This window comes from Cinclus cinclus, chromosome 22 (genome assembly GCF_963662255.1).
Source record: "Cinclus cinclus chromosome 22, bCinCin1.1, whole genome shotgun sequence".
Classification (NCBI taxonomy): Eukaryota; Metazoa; Chordata; class Aves; order Passeriformes; family Cinclidae; genus Cinclus; species Cinclus cinclus.
The window spans coordinates 6,392,301-6,413,249 of NC_085067.1; the positions used below are offsets into that span (position 1 = coordinate 6,392,301).

At 43.0% G+C, this 20,949-nt stretch overlaps 1 protein-coding gene across 9 annotated transcripts in view; it reads right to left on the reverse strand.

Moving 5' to 3' along the window:
* The window catches only part of CUX1 (cut like homeobox 1), a 271,693-nt gene that overhangs the window by 90,479 nt on the left and 160,265 nt on the right, over window positions 1-20,949 (reverse strand). For all 9 annotated transcript variants that reach the window (XM_062507263.1, XM_062507262.1, XM_062507264.1 and 6 more), the window contains one exon: window positions 9,954-10,002. In XM_062507263.1, the coding sequence (XP_062363247.1) occupies window positions 9,954-10,002 (49 nt within the window). The remainder of the gene's footprint in view (window positions 1-9,953; window positions 10,003-20,949) is intronic.

Here is a 20,949-nt window from a genome sequence, read left to right on the forward strand (position 1 = left end):
CATTGAGATAAATTATTTTCTGGTACTTTATTAGATGTGCAGCTACATATATTGATCTAATAACTGCAGAACAACTCCAGCAAAGCAGGACAAGTTACTACACTGTGGCACTTGCTCTTCCATCTACTGCTCTATAAGTAATGGGTTTTGCAGCCTTGAGCAATTCTGCTGATGGCTTCCATTCAGTGCAGCATTGTTTGGAGAATCTATTCAGCTCGCATGCGAGCAAACCACAGAGGATATTGCTAATAGGTGGTACATCTGCATATACAGTGAGCTGTCAGCTGCCCTTTCTGCACAGCCTCCCCAGCCAATTCCCAACACCTGTTGTGATCTTCAGAATAATACCAGACAAGATTTCATGCTAGGCATTGTTAAAAATACATCAGCACAAACTCTGGGCAATTCTATTTGGGAAATACTGGTCAATTTTCCTCCTTTTATTTTTTCCCCCCTCTCACAGAATGGAAGCTTTTTAGAGCCAGCATTACAGATGTGCTCAGTGTCTGGAAAGCACTTTTGGGTGCTATTGCAATATAAATTATAAATGACACACAAAAACCTGTTAAAAGAACAGTAGTTTCAAATTTGAGCACTTATAAGTTTGCAAAAGCCAAGCCTGAGGCTGGTGCTCGGCCACCCTGTGTGAGGGCTCAGGAGTGGGATGGCACCACACAGGACCTGCTGTGGCTTTTCCAATGAGATTTTCCCAATGAGATCCCCTGCTCCACCCAGCTCTCAGAGGAACATGGCTTGGTGAGTGGATCCTCTGCTTCCTTGCGTGACCCCTGCACTACATTTGCTCCCAGCTAATCCCACCTCTCCTCCATCGACAGCACTAATCTCTTCCTCACGGGAGCTGCGCTGCACCACCAGAAGCGCTTCAGGACATGAATGCCTGCAGTGGCACAGTCCCTGTTTGGAGCAGTTTGGGTTCCTGGTGCCCCTGGCACACCTCCCTGCCCCGGCTGGAGGTTCCCACCCCGGCAGGAGCTGCCCCTGCCCGCTCCCGAGCCGTGACCCTGCGCAGCGGCTGCGGTGCTGCTCCCCTGCCAGAGCCTCTGGGTTTGCCTCTTCCACTGCCATCCCTCCCTTCTTGTCACTCTGTCCCCTTCCTAATTAATTTTGGCTGCTGGAAGCACCATTTCTGTCTTCTGTGCTCCACGGAGCCTTTAGCTCCAGGCAGGCAAACCCCAGCTCATACCTCACACGACCTATTGAACATCCACAAACTTCCAGAAGGAGCCTTACCCCCACGATTTCCTCCTTCCTCTTCTCCTCCTTCCTCTTCTCCTCGTTGCTTCTTCTCCAAATATCCTCACAAAAGGTCCTCCAAGTGTCTCTGTCCCGGTGTCTGTCCCCTTTCCCTCCCCACCACGAAGCCCTCTCCCTGTCCTGCTCCCATACGGATGTCTCCAGTCATGGCAGGGGCAGCCTGGGGAGTGTCTCCCCTCCCTGTGGCCCCACAAAACCTCACATCACACCCAGAAAAAACAAAACCTGCCTGGTGAATGTTCACCCAGCCAGAGCAGCGACAGACTGCAGCGTGCCTGGGACAGGCACCGGCAGCAAAGCCTGAACAAATTCAAACCAGATTCTGCTGTGTTTCTGTGAACTCTTTATTCCAGACTCTTATAGGCTGGCCAAACTTGAGGTTGTTTTTTTAAATTATTATTTTAAAAAAAATTATTTTCTACTTGAAGCAACAGAAGATTCAACCCTAAGAAAAAAGGAAACAGTCCCTCATCAAAACCCTTCTATTAAATCTGGGCACAGCAGGCTCCTCACCAAAACAGTAAGAAAAACTCATAACATCTGGGGGAAAATTGATTTTTTTTTCCTCCTAATCTTGTTCTTAAAAATGGTTGAATAATTTTTCCTGAAGTAAGGAAAAAGAGTGCAGCCAGAGACAGGCGCCCAGTGTGAAAAATGGCTAAACCCGAGGAGTCTTGCACAACTTGGAGCCACTGGAAAGTTCACAAAACCTTCTGTTTGTGTGAAACTGTCCCATTTCAGCTGAGAAATACAGAGAGATTCATAGAACCACAGAAAGGCTTGGATTGGAAGTGACCTTAAAGCCCATTCAGTGCCACACCAGCCATGGGCAGGGACACCTTCCACTGCTCCAGGCTGCTCCAAGCCCTGTCCAGCCCGGCCTTGGACACCTCCAGGGATGGAGCAGCCACAGCTGCTCTGGGCACCTTGTGCCAGTCCCTCCCCACACTCCCAGGGGACAATTCCATCCCAATATCTCATCTATCCCTGCCCTCTGGCAGTGGGAAGCCATTCCCTGTGTCCTGGCCCTCCATCCCTTGTCCCAAATACAGCTCTCCTGGAGCCACTTTAGGTACTGGATATGCCACAGCACAGCTGCTTTTCACCAGTCAGTGCCAAAACTCTTGGTTTCTTATTCCCAAATCCTATGTACAGCCTAAAAATCCCCTCAATGACCAGTGACAGTCACATTAACAGCTCTGATGAAGCTCATGCAAATCCAGTGTTGCCCAAAATCCCATTTTTCAGCACAGTTCAGTGATACAATTCCTCCTAATTCCTACACCGCTGCTTTCTAGTACAGAACTACCTCCCTGGTAACAAAATATTTCAAAATAGTTCCATTCTCCTTCATCCAGCAGGTAAATATTGTACTGCTCACAGTACAGCCAGGAGGTCACAACTGTAATGCTGCCATGTGCTTTCCAATTAAAAATAGAAAAAAAAAAAAGCCTTACACGATATATCCAGTTTAAATTATTCTCCTTGTTTTCTGACAAGATAATGAATAGCATGAACTGAGTGCTCTTCTACTTACAGTAAAATGTTAATTTGATCAAAGACCAGTGGTGTGAACAGCAAAATGAGATACTAATGTGAAAAAAAATGTATAACCTTTCCTTTAAAGTTCCACCAGCCAAACACTATTTCCTTATTCCATGCTAAATTCAGTGCTGCATGTGGGAAAATCTTTCTATGTGCAAGGAGTGGGTATTATCACAAGTAATTCTGCTGCAGTTAATGAGCCTGGTTATGGCAGCAATCACCACGCTTGGAGCTGACATTCAGACTTGCAAGCTGCTGCAAAAGCTGTGTTTCTCAGAGTACAACATCAATTAAAGCACACTGGTTCAATGTGCTTTCATTTCCTAACTTTTCAGATATAAAAATCTGCTGTAAAACCTTTAGATAGCCCTAACTTCCACAGAACAGCAGCAAGGTTAGCAGAACATTAGGGACATGAAAGATTTTTCAGGGCTCTGGCACCTATTTTTTCCAACAATGGAGAATTACATGATAAAAGGAGAAAAAACTCCAGAAAAACCAGAAGAGGTTGGGTTGTCTTCATTCTTGTCTTCAGGCTATTGCACTTTCCTCTGTATGCTGAAAGGCTGCCAGATAAATGTATTCCCAACTGATAGCCAGGCATTTGCAGGAAACCACGTTTGCATGAAAATAATATTAACCATATTTTGCCTTCATATGGAACTTCTCCGTGCAAGGATCTCAAATGCCCTTTGTAAAGTAAATGCTATTATTCCCATTTTACAGACAGTGAAATCCCAGGATTAAGTGAAAGACTTCATCTGCCATGAAGCAGTGCAACTTAACTGGATCCATGGAATGGTTTGGGCTGGGAGGGACTTTAAAACTCATTTCACTGCACCCCCTGCCAGGGCAGGGACACCTTTCCCTATCCCAGGGTGATCCAAGCTCCATCCAGCCTGGCCTGGGGCACTTCCAGGGATGCAGGGGCAATTCCCCAGGGTGATGGTACACCAGGAAAGCATCCAGCTCACTGCCAAGGGAGTCAGAAACCAAAGCAAATCCTCTGGCACTGTCTGTGTCAGCCTTGGTGCAATGCAGGAGTCAAGGCAGGATGAATTCCCTTCCTCATGGAAGTGCAAACCCAAGGGTGCCTCATCAGGGGTGTGGTGGTCACAGCAACCCCCCCTGAGCACCAGCACCACCTGTACTGTGCTGCACTCGGTCTGCTGAGTGAAAAGGGGAATTTATTCCATCTGCTGCTCAAAAACATACATATTTTATGGCAATCTCACTTAGCAGGAATATCTTTTCGAACCATTTTCCAATGTGATTTGTTGGAGACAGGAAGGTGCCACACACAAGGAAATAAAAAATAATCTTGAGAGCAGCATTTCTGCTAAAACACCCTGGTGAGGTTTTCTTTCTACTTTTATAGCAGACACTGTTTTATATATTTTAGTGGCACTTTGGCTCCAAAAAAATGCTTAAGTTCACTAACTCTTCCTCTACAGACTTTAAAATCCAACACTACATTTTTGTGGAATAAATGATATTGATCCAGTCTAGATTCTTTAATAAAAGCTGCTATATTTTAGAAAGTACAGTTTTCTCGATTTATTGGTATTAGGAGTTTCTATATTTGACTTTCTTTCCCAGAAAAAATAAGAAGTAGAAATCTGGGAGCACTATCAGCACTGTGAAGATAGAGAGAAAACCAATGGAAACATGTGGCTTTTCCAGAGGGATAACAAAAGAAAAAATTAATTTCTTGTTCTTCTATAGCTTACACGACATAGTCCACACACACACACACACACAAAAGTCTCATGTTTTCTTTCTCTTTCCACTATCAAAATCTAAGGACATCTATACTTTAGTCTGCCTTTCAAATCTAATTCCTCCTCCTTCAGATTAAAATACAATAACCCAGGATCAAACAACCCTAACCTAAGTTCTTCTCTTTTTGTTTTAAAAGTGAAAAAGCACTTTTTCTTTGCAGGAAGCTCAAATTACAAAGCCCATTAGATTTTATTTTTTTAAACTATGTGATCAATGTATAAAGGCAGAGAAGAGATCTGGACGCATCCATGACATGAAGCCATAAATTCGGACTCTGTATTAAAACCTTAAAATGAGCCCTGCTGTCATTATAAAAAAATAAACATATTTAATATATTTAAATATGAAAATATATTCAAGTATTTCTGTTTTCACAACCTAGGGATTATTCTTTCCAACAAAAACCTCTGTTTTTCTCAGGCACAACTGGATGATTCTAGGTTCCTGGATGAAGTACAGAAACAGAGCAATAATTCATTTGAATAAATTTGTCATCCCAAAAGATTCGTGACTTTGCTGCCATAAACACTGGAAAGGTGTAAACTTGAAAAGGTACAGCAAAGTGGCAACCATAAATATTTGTCTAAAATAAACACTCACACGACTGTAACTGCTGTGAATGCAGAAATGTATACTGGAGCTTCATTAACTTCCCTGATTGGAAATTAGAATATTCTGGGAATCAAACAATAAAAAATTCAAAGATGCTGTATCCCAAACTATGATAAATCATTTATTTTGACAAGTATGGGTAGTTTAGTTTTAATTATTTATTCTTATACTTCGTAGCATATCAGAAAATATGCAGTGATTTATTGTGCAAAATGAAATCTTAATAAAACGAGCCCCTTCACCAAACTACAGCATTATTAAATCTTCATGGAAATGCAGGGGGAACTCGTGGGTTATGTTATCGAGTTTTGTCATCGAGCTGCTGGGTTAATAAAGTGAAAGGAGCCCTTCCTACTGTATTTGGCTCTAGTGTGCCCTCAGCTCCTGCACACAGTCCCACAGTCTGGGGGATGAGGAGAGGCTGGGCAGGGATTCTGCACCCACACTCTCCTGCTGCCTGGGAGATGATGGAATTGCATCTTTTACCCTGAAACCAAGGGGGGTTCTGCCTCCAGACCTTACATCCCTCCTGAAGCCCCGTGGCAGGAGCTAACAGCTCCTTCTCGAGGCAGCTGCAGCTGGACCAGACATTTTAATTTACTATTCTTGCCCTTTTTTTATATAGAAAAACCTCTCAGGGCTTTCCAAGGGAAGGGTTACACCCCTGTCACACCACAGTGGGTGTAACTTGGTGTACTCTGATCTCTGCCAGCCAGAACGGACCAGCCCTGCCTAAAACCCCACTCAAGAGCGTGGATTAATGGCACTGAGCACCTGGATGAGCAGCTGAGGAAGAGGGGCTGTCACCACCCCTCATCTCCAGCACCCACCTCTGTCCCAGCCAGGGATTCATTTCTCCCACTATTATGTTTTGTGGGAAAATTCAGTTTACACCTTGTGTTAATGACACAATGGAGAGGGAGGGAGCTTTGCGGCCACTACCCCTCCCTCTCTCCGAGCAGAAAATTGCAAAGCTCATTGGCATTTAAAGGCAATTATTCTGATGAGCCAGTAATTTGTTCTGGGGTTGGTATCACACAAAAAGAAAGCTCCTGCATGAAAAAACTTAAGGATCCAAGTGAGAAAAAACACTAGGAGAGGTGATGGAGCTGAAGATAAGAATGGTCCCAGCTTCACCCCACAGGACACAGGAGTGGGAGCACAACATCAGCTCTGTCCCTGTCGATTTGATCATTTCTATGCACACCTGGACCAAGGTCAGGGGGCACATCCATCCCCTTTTCCTGCAGAACTGGAGAGGGAAAGGCACTCCCCACCTCTCAGAAGCCAGAGAGGAGTCCTCACAACAGCAAGAGAAGTTCTGAAGTGCCAGCTCTGGATTTCAAAAGGACAGGAATTGGGAAAGGCATTTTCAAGAAATGTCTGATATATAACATGTAAATTTCTGCTCTGAATCCCAGTCGTTTGGGTCAGTGCTAATTCCAGAGCAGCAAAACATCACATCCACATCAGCAAGGCAGTCCCTGAGCAAAGCAGGAGTCATGCTGAGCACTACTCTTTAAAGGTAGCCTTAATAATGGGGAATGAGCACTTACTGAAATGGTAAAAGGAAATGTTAATTTAACTATTAAATACATAATTAGGTTAAGTACTTGTTTCTGCAATTGTAACACTTCAGTCTGATGCAAACTCACTTTCTGGCCTGTGCAATAGATTTAATTTCTTCCAGTACTTTTTTTTTTTTAACTATGAAGAGCTAAAACACAGGAATCGCTGCTAGTAAGATTAGATATAATTCATCAAAGTGTTTTATAATGTTAAAGCACCACACAAGGCAAAGACTCTATGGGCATGCTTCAGCAAATGAGCTGAGCCACTGCAGCAGCTCCCGCTCCTCTCCAGGTGAACCTGCCCTTCCCTTCTCCAGCTCCTCCAAGGCCAGAGTCCCTCTGTGCCCCTCAAGGAGCCCCAGCACAAGAGAGACTGTGCACAACAGAACTGCTGGAGCAATTCCAGAGGAGGCCACGGAGCTGCTCCCAGAGCTGGAGCCCCTCTGGAGCCAGGCTGGGAGAGCTGGGGGTGCTCACCTGGAGAGGTGAAGGATCCAGGCAGAGCTCAGAGCCCCTTCTAGGGCATAAAGGGGCTCCAGGAGAGCTGGAGAGGGACTGGGGACAAGAGATGGAGGGACAGGACACAGGGAATGGCTTCCCACTGCCAGAGGGCAGGGATGGATGGGATATTGGGATGGAATTGTCCCCTGGGAGGGTGGGGAGGGACTGGCACAAGGCACCCAGAGCAGCTGTGGCTGCTCCGTCCCAGGAGGTGTCCAAGGCCAGCCTGGACAGGGCTTGGAGCAGCCTGGGCCAGTGGAAGGTGTCCCTGCCCATGGCAGGGGTTTGGAAATGGATGATCTTCAAGGTCCCTTCCAACCCAAACCATTCCATGATTCTGTGATTTTGGTGCTGTGGTTTCTCCCATGTTTTGTCGAGCTGCCTCAAGCTGCTAAACCCACAGAGAACAAACATGCTCCCTTCATCCCAAATCCAGGCACTTCCTGAGCTCAGTGAAGGGTCCCCCAGGTGCCAGAGCTGCTGTTTGGAAGGGGATGGGACTGCAGCAACCAGAGGGGGAGGAAGAAGAGAGGGAAGATGAGGAAAGGGGAGGCAGAATCCCCTCCTCTGGATTTCCAACAGCTCAGATGAACAGCACGCTGGTTTAATGTACAGTCAGATTTTGCAGAATTACCACCAAACTAAGGGTTATGAACATAAGCAGTTATAAATTTTACCTAAATACTGGAAAAGCACCACAATACAGAAAAACAAACAAACAAAAAACAACCCACATTGCAGCTTTGTACTAGTTAGATAGAAAAATAGCACTTCCAGATAAATAGGTATAATACATTGTAGGAGGAAATGAGGAATTCAGAAATACCTGTTCTTTAGCTACAGCCCCCTTCAGAGTGAGGGGAAAAAGCCAGCTACTGGGTACATCACAGCAAAATGTACTGCCTTTGCAAAAATCACAAAATAATGCTAGCAAGACATTTTTAACACCTACATAATTTCTAAAAAGTCTACATATTTTCAAATAATTACTAGCGCTTTCATAAATATTTAATGCTGTCTACAAAAGTTCTTTGACAGAACTAAAAACCCACTCTACAAACACTAGTTTGCTTTTACTGACAAAATAATCAACTCAACAACTTACAAATATGATTTTGGTTTCATTGACACATTAAGATGCTGGAGTGTGTCCAGAGAAAGGAATGGAGCTGAGGAAGGGCTTGGGGCACCAGGAATGGCTGAGGGAGCTGGGGGGGCTCAGCCTGGGGAAAAAGAGGCTCAGGGGGGACCTCCTCTCTCCCTACAACTCCCTGGAAGGAAGCTTTAGGTGAGAGCTGGGCTCTGCTCCCAGGTAAGAAGTGACAGGAAACAGCCTCAGGTTGCTCCAAGGGAGGTTTAGGTTGGATATCAGAGAAAATCTCTTCATTGAAAGAGTTGTCCAGCCCTGGCACAGCTGTCCAGAGGCAGGGGTGGAATCCCCATCACTTCAGGGATTTCAAAGCCCTGTGGATATGGCACCTGGGGACATGGGTTAGTGGTGCCTTGGCAGTGCTGGGTGATGGTTGGACTGGATGATCCCGGAGGGCTTTTCCAGTGGAAATGATTCTGTGAGTTGTATTTTCCAATTTTCCAAGAACTAATGTAAAGGCCAACAGCACTTGCTGTAGACTTGACAGCTGCAGCAGGGGAGTGTGGGGGCTGAAAGCTGATCTGGCAAAAGGGAAAAGACAGAACAAAACAACAGCTGGAGCAGGGGGCACATTTTCAACAGGATCAGTGACCTGGTCTGGCTCTCACAGCCACTGCTGACAGCAGGACCCAGGGAGGGGAAGGAGCTGCCACTATTCCTCCCAGAAGGGAGCTGCTCTTAGGTGAACTTCAGCTGGATTATAAAACCATAGCCTGGGAGATTTCAGATTGCAATCTCTGGTTGTACCTGGCAGAGGGATTAATGAAGCTCACTGATAAGCAAATGCCTGGCTGAGGTTTCCTTTCCTTCTGTGAAACCACCACCCAGTGGCTTGTGGAATTTTCACTGCCATGGAAGCCTGCCTAGCCATCCCCATCTCCACCCCCACCTCACTCCCTCAGAAGGGTTCTCTGCGTGGCTGTTGTTGGGTTTGGGTTTGTTAAAGCTCAATATTTCTGCCACTCGTGTCAGGAGCGTGTGCGCTGTGAGACATTTCACAGCCCAAACTAACATCTGCAGGAACAAATGGCTATTTCTTTGTGGTCCTGCACAGAAAAAGTAGTCTGATCCAACCCTTGCTAAAAATTAATATGCCAATAAAACACAGCAGAAAAGGAAGGGGGAAACAAGTCTGGAGAAATCCCCAAAACCTGCAGCCCTGCCACAGCCACAGGGCAGAGGCCCTTTAATTTGGGCAAACCATTCACCTGCATGTCTGAATAGAGGCCAACATGACGGATTTAGAAACATAAAGCCAAGAATAAATACAGTGGGAAACGTAAGTTTAAATTATTAGAAGGTAAATATATGGCAAGCACTGCTCTACTGTGCACACAATCCTTAGAGAGCATCCCTAAAGAGCTGTATTTTGCTCCAAATTTGCATATTTTCTTACTCCACACAGTTATGACTGCGAAGTGCATATAAAAGAACAGTCATGAAATCCAAAAGAGAATTAAAAAAGAATAATCAAAGTCACACTTAGAATTTTATGGGGGACTCATTTAAAATCCTACCTGATTCGCTCTTTCAAGGTCTGTCATGATCATCTCGATTTCATCAGCCCTGGGAGAACAAGAGAGCAGAAGTTTTGTTATCACACACAGAAGGGCTGCTGCATGAGCTCAGGCACACAAACATCACCAACAGTCAATATTTATTTGTAAAAGGACACAGTAGGACTGAGCAGCTCATCTCCTGACTGGTGAGATCCTCTGGAGTTTTCTGGACCAGTCTGCAAATCTCAGATTCCTCTGCCTGCTCCCCTTTTTGCAATGCAATAGGCAAGCTGGTATCTGAGCATATTCACTGGATCTTTGAAGGTCTTACTCCCCAAAATTCCAGAGAGTGTCATTTTTCCAACATGTAAAGGTGCTTCCCAAGTGATAATTATGGAGCAGTCAAAGACTGCAGTTCTTCAGTCAACTCCCCACGTGTAGTAAAGCAACCAGCTACTCTTCTTTTCAATGTGCCCAGAAGTTTGGTTCTTAATTTGACTAAAAAAAATAAAAATATCAAGAGGTCAAAGAGACCAAGAAATTCAATTTTACATTACGTGAAAAGGAGGGATTTTTTTGACACAAATTTATCAAATTCTAAATTTAGACTCCTAATGCACTTTGCAAAGCTGAATTGGAAAGTCAAAAGCATTAAAAACTATACAAATAGTCAAGGGAAAAAAAGATTCTTCAGATCCCTTTGTTAGGAAGCAGTTCCCAGAACCTGACCCCTTAAAAATCAGCATTTCTAATACTTCACTCACACAAATGGAGCCAATCCTTAAGCAATCTTTTCTTATCTTCATGCTCAATCATGGGCAAATATTTCCCACTCAGGCTCTCACCTGGGAAAGGTACCAGGAAAAAGGGCTGACAGCACTAAAGAATGTTCTGCATCAGTATAATAAGACATACTATTCTCCCCAGACATTTTGCCTGTCTTGTATGCCTGGACCATATGGAAGCAATAAACACTGTCCTCATCTCCTCTGAACAGCAGCTTTACCAGCAAGTCCTTTTGCAATCTGCCAACACCATAATGTCTGGTTTTTGTTTTTAATCTGTAGCAGATCATTATCAGTAAAAGCTGTGAAATACTGGAATTCCCTTCCTCTGCCCATGCAGAAAAGTCAGGGATTGTTTTTCTGCTGATTCCCACAGAAGATCCATTTCCCCGTTCAGGTGTTTGTTAGGAAAGATGGTTAATTGAAGTACATCAGGGTTCTGGCACACTTCACACTGGATCATTACAGTGAATATTGACTTATTCCTCAACAGCATTTTAGGCTTTTGGGTGTACACTTAGGGAAATGCAGCAAAAGATCATAAGTAAATGTGCATGTATACAAATTAATGGAAAATTATTTTTAATTACAGCCTTTAATGTTGTTGGGGCAACATAAACTGCCTTCTGAAAAAATCTTTTGGACAATAATGGAAAACAGATTAACATGTGTTTTCTTCTGCAGGAGAAGCTAATGTGCTCTTACACTGGGCAGAAATCCTGCACACCATGTTTTGAATTAATAATAGATAATGGTCATTACTTACTGAACTGAACAACCACTGCCTGGGCAAAAAAGGATTCAAGGGAGCAGCCACAAGACTGACTCAGGCACATTAACATCAGCCTGCAAAAACACTTTCCATCTCTTCAGCCCCTGCAGTTGGGAAGCATCTTTTGTTTTAGACTCCAGGCCCAAAAAACTTATTAATCCACTTATGGAAATGACAATATTTCATGTGAAAAAGATGTCCCAGAGCCCACGGAAGTCACCCCACTGTATATCTGTAACAGAGATAAGAGGCAAGAAAGCATCCCAACACTAAAAAGATGCTTCCCAGCATTTCACAAATATTTTTAGCCAGGATAGTTTAAGGATCCTCTTTATATAATCTCAATTTATGTGTGAATGCCTCAGGTTATATGGAGCCAGTAAATGATGTCTGGGTTATGTCACATTCCTCCCAGAGCAGAGCTGGGAATGTCCCAGCTTCCTCTCCTCTGGAGGGTGGGGAGAACAATAAAATCCCTGCATTTCCACCCAAACTACGGGTGCCAGGTATCAGCCAAAGGTCTGGCACAAAACAGCACCTGACAGGAATGAAAAACTCGGAAGCAAAAACCCCTGGGATTGGGAGAGGAGGAGTACCCAGCTTTAGGAGCAGAAGGTGGGGTTTCAGCTCAGCCAGGGAAACTCTTTCTTTTCTGGCAGAAAGGAACACGACTCTGATGGAGAAAAAATGAGTGGGAAGAGGTGGAAGTGTCAGGGAATCTGGACTCATCCAAGGACCTTCAGCCACTTTGAAAGGGGCAAGGCAAGGGGAGGCAAAGGTCAGGAAACTGGACAAGACAGAGGAGCAAGGGAAGGAACAGAGTGATACACAAGGCCAATGGACAATGGAGAGAGGGGACCAAGAGCAGTAAAGCAGAGGAACACCCTGAACCAGAGGAAAGGTAGGTGGCTGCCAGGGAAACACAAGATGGTGCTGGAAATAACAAGGTAAAAAGACTCAACCTTGCATTTAAAATGGAGAGAAATATTAATACTGGTATTTGTGTCCCATTTTGGCCAGGGTCAGGATTTAAGAGCTCTATTACAGCACTGGGATACACAGCCAATTACAAAAAAAAAGCAACTGAGGATATAGAATGCCATAAAAATGACATTTGTGCCCTTCAGCGTGCACAGATAATTCTGACTGAATCCAGTAAAGTGTCAAACTGTAGCCAAAGGCAAAATTGTCCCTTTGTCCTTGTATCCAGACACACCAGCTGACTGATCCTGAACTCCCCTTTCCCTCCTATGTTTTTTTTCCTCCCGAGCTTTCTAGCACACCTAATAAAAGGATGCAACATCTCCAAAAAAATTCAAGTGAACACCTCCAGCCTAGCAGTCTGCACACCGATGGAGGGTAATGCTGCAACTGTAAACGTTATCTTTAAGTAAAGTAATGAATTAAATTACTCTCTATTCTTTCCTAGCACAAGTGTCAACAGCATTCAGGAGAATCTTCAAAAGGAATTCAGGCTTTTCATTTTAAAAGCTCGACTACCACATCTGTAGCTGGCACTCAGCAGCCTAAAATCACTTATTTGAGAAAGTCTCTAATAGCTGCATTCACTGTTTGCTCAGCACAAGTATTTATTATGAAATAAATTACAGTTCTCACACCTTTTATGCACTCACAGAAACAACCTGCATTGATTTATTGTTTACAAAGGACTGTGTCAAATTCAGACCTGTCAGGCATGAGGCAGCTCTGCTTGGCTCACTGAATGAATCCCACACAGGTCATTTTTGATGTATTCACCCTCCGCTACATTTGCTCATTTTCAGCCCTTCTTATTTCAATATTCCTCTTTATTTCAATGGAACAGCTTGGTAAGCAAAGCACCATCCAGCTCCAGGCTTGTCCTGCAGGCTTGCACTGAAAATCTGATGGGAATCTTGAAGGGAACTTGGAAGGGACCTTGGAAAATCTCTTGTTGCACCCCTGCCATGGACAGGGACACCTCCCACTGTCCCAGGCTGCTCCAAGCCCCAGTGTCCAACCTGGCCTTGGACACTTCCAGGGATCCAGGGGCAGCCACAGCTTCTCAGGGAAGAATTTCTTCACCTAATCAACACATATGTGGTTACCCAGAATCTATTGGTGACCAAAGTCACCCCATGTGAACCAAACTGACTTTTAGGAACCAGAGATATGATTATTTCACTTTTTACTTTCTTTATTCCTGAAGGAACACACCCCTTGGCCCCTCGTGAGTGTCTGAATTTCCCCATCAACCCAAGAGATGAAGGCAAAGAGAAAAATTGTTTCTTCAGACAGATACAGAGAATGAGGGTAATTAATAACAAGACGATATTTTGCTAAAACACACTGATATTTATGGTGGGTTACACCAGATTTCCACATTGCAACCCAACATTAATCAGGGATTGGTCAAGGGTGATACTTTCCTAACATTAACACAGATCACAAGAAAAAGAGTGGGGAAAAGCTGTTTTCAAGAATAAATGTTATCTACCTAGTGTTTTTGCATTCCATAGATACTATAATCATTTATCTGATCTAGTTTCTTGTAATCTCCATGGTAGAGGAAAAGTAATCATGTAAGCAAGACAGTTCTTCAGGGTGTATTACAGCTGGTTCTAAGTTTCAACATTTTCAGACTAAGGAATTTAGGAAATCAAATTTTAAGCCCAAGCATTTGGAGCCACAAAATCAGCATCACCACGTAAAAAGAATCTGAACTGTTGCAACAGCACGACCATGAAATATTCTATTATTTCTTCTTTCAGTACTGTGTTTGAAGTGAGAAACAAAATGCATTAAAAGCTATGGATTTTACAAGGTATAAGCTTTTACCAGTCATGAGCAGCCCTCAAAGCTAACATGCCATCTATAAAAAACAACTTAAGGAGTTGAAAAAAAAACCCCAAAACACCCCACTTTTCAACTCAATTGCTTATGGGAAATAAAAAGTGCAGAAAGGCTCAATTTTCATTTTAAGATCATGAAAACCGATTAGGCTTGAAGAGCATAACAAGTCAGCAAATTCAAGGGTTGGTAACAGAGAAGAATCTCAGTTCTTCTCCTAAAGAAAATTAAACCAGATTTAAACCCTGAACACCACGAAGTTTTTCACTTGCAAGGAAGAAGAACCTGGACTTTATGATTAAAATCCAGTTGATCCAAGCCCTTCATTTCGCTACTAGCTTAAAGAGGCAGAAACAATTCCTTTTCTATTAACATGACAAGTGAATGGTTTGCCAAATCTTGTGGCTACAGCCCCCTAAACATTCAAACTTACTCAACCTTGAAGGAAACTGCTGTTGGATTCTTTATACATTGAAGGACTGAAAAATACAGATGACACTTTGGAAATTGCAGTCAGTGGCGTGGCCAAGAAACTTCCCTACCAGGGCAGATTAATACTTTGGTTTGGCAAAATACAAACAACATTTTTTCCCACACATTTGTTTTCTTTAAAAACATGTTAAAGTTTACTAGTCAGAGAAAACGGTATATGGAGCCAGTGGGGCTTGTTAAAATGTTCTAATTACCCAAACATTTACGCAGGCAATTTCAAACTAAAAGCAGACATTATCAAGTAATGTGCATTTATGTTTAATTAAGGAAAAAAAAAGAAAAATCCTCCTCGTAACATATATCTGTGATCGGCACAGAGCAGATTTTGGCCAAATTAGGTAAACAGCTCAGGCTCTTAAAATTACAGGCAGTGTAACCCAGCACTTGGCCAGCACAAGGCAAAAAATATGAGGTTATTTGGGATATTTGGGAAGAAAAGAAGAACAGGGGCCAAACCATTTAAAGAAAAAAAAAGAAAAAAGCAAAAGGCAGTGCACTGAATTTTTTTTCAGGTTTCAATGAAATTTTTATCAGGGAAGGTTCCTGGGCTTAGGAAGCAATTTCGGATCACTAAACAATGGCAGAATTGCCTGCAGCCCAATGATCACGGCATTCACTCAGGGCACAAGAGCATTCCAGCATTTGAATATGCAATTTTATTTTTTCTTTAAGCAAAGCTGAGGGATGACAAATTCCCTACCCAAATTCAAACCACTTCCTAAGCTCTGCTGTGGATGCCCTCATCTAATCCCTGCTCCTCAGTGACCTGTCAAGGTGCCCAGGATTTGCTGCCTAATTTCTAGGAAAGAAAAAAACAACAAACACTTTCTTAGATAGTTTCCAAAGGAAGATAATATTAAAAACCCACTGATTTTATTTTTTGACACTTTATGAGTATCACTGTACACACATTTACATGTTTTTTAGAATTCATAACTATTCCAATCCAACAAACATCCACAGAGGATAAATACACCTTTACTGCCAGTAAAAGATGGAACAATAGGCAGAAGGGTTGTACAAAGAACAAAATAAAAAGTGATTTCAGCATAACATGTCAAAGGGGAAGATCTCACACACTTTTTACTGCTAAGTTCTCAAATCTACTTTTCAAACTGCAAGAGCTATAGGTTAATATTTTCTTTCAGAGCAACCCTCTAAGGATCTTCAGATCAGATAATCCTTTTTCCAGTGTCATATAAATCCAGGCCTCTTGTAAAAGAATTTCTCTGTTCAGGGATTCATAAATCCACCAAGTTTAGTAATGAACTGGGTGTTTCCTTTCCTAGGAACTCAATTGAAGAAAAAAAAAATCCCCTCTCTGCTAAGCAGTGAGAGACTGGAGGCTTTAAATTGAGAGATCAAAGGCAGGCTGGGTTCAGGCGCTCCGGTGATTACAGCCGGCGTCATCTGCACCGACCTGGGAGTGGGGAAATGTCCACTGGACACTGCCCAGACCCCCTGTGCAGACACCCTGCACTAAATCAAGTTCCTCCCTTGGCAGAAAGCACAGAGACCCAAGGCTTTTCCCATCTTTTTTTGTTGTTTTATTAGAATTCATCCCGGTTTCCTCTCGCTGCCCCCACGCGCGGCACCGCGTACAGATCCAGGTTGGGGAAATAAATCTCATGGAAAGATTCCTCAGTAAGCACACCAGGATCAAGCAGCCGTGCCAGCTGCAGGTATGATCTTCAAATAAACCAGGGCCTGGGTGCTTGGAAGGTATCAAGTGATCATCAAATATTGAAAAAGGTTAAAGACACTGCTTATAAAGCCCAAGATAATGAGCAGTACCCGGACAAAACAAGAATCATCTCAATCATGAGAGAGAAAAGACCCTATAGAATAAAACATCTTTCGGTCCATATGAAAAGTGCTTTCCAAGAAAACCTGCACAGCACTTTGTTTTCATGTTTTAAGTCAGGATTTCAGGGATAAAACAATTGTGTTTGCAATTATAAAGTTTTAAAGACAACAGAAATCATCTTTATTCCAGTGATACATGAGGGAGGAGTTTCTAAAGATCATCAGTGTTTTCTTAATCAATTCTGGAGAGAAACTGATATGACTGACACTAATTGATATGCTCAATAAAAGGCAAAAGAGGAAAAATAAGAATTATATGTAACAGACAATATCAACTCACAGCACACCAGAGCTGTAATTCCCACAGTGTCACACACACACAACCTTGGCAAACCAGAGAACACTTAGTGTAAGCAGCTGGAAAAAAGATGCATTGGTTGGATTGAAAAAAATCTCAATATATAACCAAATGATCCATCCTTTTTTTTTTTTATGGCAATACTATTTTCTTATGTGGCACATATTTGCACATGTTGCACCATGGCCAGTATGAATTTGTCTCCCCAGACTGTTTAACCCTTCATTAAAAAATCTCTTACTCAGCTCTCACTATGTTTTTCTCCCACCAAGAACAGATCTCTTGTGAACTCCATGTCCAGCAATTATGCTGCCTATCATAGAAAGGAAAAGAAACGCAATAAATCCTTTTTTTTCCTGATCAGATATTTTTCTTTTATGGTATATTTCTGCTTCACCCTGAAAAGGCCCGGGAGTAACAATAAAATCAGAAATTAGGAGTGTCCAGATGGGATCGTTCTGGGTTTCCTCCCATCTCAGAGCACTGGTCCCAGTCCTTTGGGCCACAGAGTTCAAAGAAGGTGTTGAAACTCAAGACAATTTTTGCACCTGAAATTTGCAGAAGCAAATAATCTTGACTAAAAATCTATTTCTACCAACTCCTGAGGGAGCTGGTGGAAAACTTGGAACCTCTGCAGCTGTAGGCTCCAGAGTGCAGGTTCTCCTGCAGGTCGTGCACTGGGGCACAAGCAGAGACCCTACAATCCCATTCTGCTGTGATCCTTCTGACCTGCCTTTATGGACCACAGAGAACAGCCAGGAAGAACACTCTGATCCTTGATTTTTCATGTATTTATGTCAGAATCCCACCCACACTGAGGCTGTGAGATTGAGGTCCTGCAGCAGCACAAGCCCAGCAGATTTGCAGGATGGAGTCCCCAGCATGGGGAACAAAACCTCCAGGTTGTGCCAAGTGTTTGTGCTCAGATTTAGACAAACATTCCCAGCACTGCCAGACTGCCCTGGGAAGCAGGAGCCACTCCTGATGTGACAGAACAACATGAGATGATATGGATGCAGCAAACTCCAAATTTCCTTGTGCCTCCTGGTACAAATTGAAAGAGCTTTCTGCAATTCCCCTCTCCTGACTTCAGCTGATTCAATAACACACCAGAATTTAAACCCTTCCCTCTCCCCTCCTTGCACACAAAGCATATCAAACCCATGGAATTACTCCTGACTTGGCCTTGAGCAGCCAACACGATGTCAATTTTACATGTTTTATAAAGCAACAGCATGTAGAAAGCAACTCAAATGCAGGTCATATCAAGCATGTGACCCACAGAGCAATCAAAGACTGCCTGAAACTGTCATTCAAGGTTCAATCAGCTTCTTGCAGGAAAAATGAAACATCTGTGGCCCAGAGAATTAAGTTATGTATTGCATAATTCATCTGGTGTCTGCCACAGCAGCCATTTTAATGCTCTAGTGATAAACATGCTTGATTATTTTTGTTTTGTTTCCTGTCGCCTCCATGGTATTTCTATTTATCCACCCATACCACAGTGCAGAATGGAGATAATAAATATACAAACCAGTGTTATAGTCAGCTGATAAGATGTGGGAAATCAGCAGCCTTATTAATCAAGGCAGCAGCACTGTTAAACCTTATGTTCCCTGCAATTGTCCTCATTTGGGGTCTTTTGGGTACACTCTGTAGTTAGATTTGTTGATGAAATCATTGCTTCCCAAGGATCCAAACATTTGGATTGAGCTTCAGAGGTTTTTCTGTTAGGAAGGCTGCTCTCCTCACACACTAAGCGAGTTCCTCACTGGTTCCCAGGTTTTTACTCTCCTCAGCTCTTTCTGATCCTGACACAAGCAGGACAAATGTGCATCTCACACCAGACACTGGATCCTTTTCCATTCACTTAGTTCCCTGGTGGGTCTGTGATCCACACTGGCAGAAACCCTAGTTCGTCCTTTGCAAGTCATTTTGGGACGTGATTGTTTTATTAATGGCAACTTAGTTCACTTTACTCCCAAATCTGTAAATCTTGACACTTTCCCACCTGCCCTGCACTTCCCTGATTTCTAGAACACATTCCTGCAGGGCAGGTGGGGACTCGGAAGCTCTGGGTCCATGCCCTGCTCTGTGGGTATTTATTCCCCTTGCCAGGACTTGAGCATTTGTGCAGTTTGCTCACAGAGCTTCAGCTGGCAGTTAATTTGTTCCCCAATTAAAAATCATCTGAGGGAGGTTTAATAGACTTGGGCGATAGCGATTTACTGCAAAAAGCAGCATTGAACTGGGTGCTCCAAGAAACCAAGGAGCAGCCTCTGAAGTGCTGGAGTCAGGTGGGCTCTGCCCCATTTTTGTGATTGAGGCTCTGTGGGATTCCCGCAGGGAGGAAATCCTGCACAGAACAGAGCAGGTCCATGCTCTGGTGGGAGCAGTTTCACCTGACAGCCAGGACTGCTTCCTGATGGAGGTGAGTCAGGGATAAAAAACATCCTCCCCAAGCCCCAGGCCAAACAAAGCCCTGCTTCCCACTGATTGTTCCCATGAAGTTGTTTAGACAGAACCTATTGTAACCCTATCAGCTGTGCCATCTGTCCCCCACTGCTGCTTCCTCCTGCAACATCTCCAGCTCCTCCCTCACCCCTTCTATGTCCCCTCCTCACCTCCCACCCACAATTCGTGGGAAATACAGATTAAATTACAGATTAAAGATGCTCTCCAGCCATGGAGATGTGGCTGATGAACCTGCAGCCCTCCAGTGGGTTATCTGCCTGCCTCTCCTCCCATTCCCAGACCCTACCAGCTCCACCAGAGCTCCCCGTGCCGGGGATTTCTAATGCTGTTAATTACAGCCGAAGTCAATCATCAACTTCCAAGTTAATTTAGATGGGGAACTGATGAGCTCCAAGCAGGCTGGCAGTAAAACAGAGCACAGACTCGTGGAAGCTCCATTTCCTTTGGAAACTGGGATAAGGGCTGTGGTCCTGCAGGGCTGTGGATGCACAAACAGGCTGCTCTGCTACCAGGGCACAGCAGCAGAACCTGCCAGGTTTTCAGAATTTGCCCTTTAAAAAAAAAAATTGGAAAAAAAAGTATAATAAGTATAAAATATAAACTTCCTAGAAGAGTGAATATTATTAAATCTGCTTCTACAACTTCTACAAGCTCTTTTACAATTGTTTCTCCAAGTAACTAAATAAATATAATTCATTTTTATATACAATATTTAACAACAACAATAATAATAATAGTGGAAGTAGTAGTAGTAGTTTGATATTTGGAAAATAAAGAACCTGCAACCATTTACCTATTTTTACTTATGGAGCTAAATAAATGATTTTGCCAAAATTAGAAACCTTAATTGCAGGCATCTTAAGTGTCATTCTCTTTTATCAGAATGGCAATACTTTAGATTGAAGAATCAGCAGGATGAATTGTCTGTGCTCTGATTAAAGATCCTCTAAAAATACACACAAATACTTTAATTTACTTAATATAAAATATCACTGCAGTTACAATGTGTAAAATGAGCACAAGTATCATGTCAAGGATATGGGAGGTATTGCTGGATTTTTGGGTGCTTTTTTTCTGGTTTTTTTTCCTGCCTTTTTTTTGTGTGTGTTTGTTTTTTTTTTTAATTTTTATTAGAATCACCACGTCATATTTGAAAAATCCCTTTAGACTTTGAGCAGTTACAACCCCAAAATGAACAATCTTCCCTCATACTATACCACTGCCAAAATCACAGATTTCTGTATGTTTGTTTTCTTTAGAGCAAAAACAACCTCAAAAAATTGGAGACTGTTCAGAATTTTTACTGTATCAACATTCATATTCCAGATTAATCTTTAGGAGCTTCTTTCCAGAGACACTCAGCACCTCCTCCTTAACCACAGAGAGAGTTGAGGAGCCCAGTAATTAGGAAAAATTTGGTATCAATTGATTTCTGTCCTTATCCCCCTTATTTATTCTGTCTTTGTCCATCACTGTAAGAACCCTTACAAGCTTTTC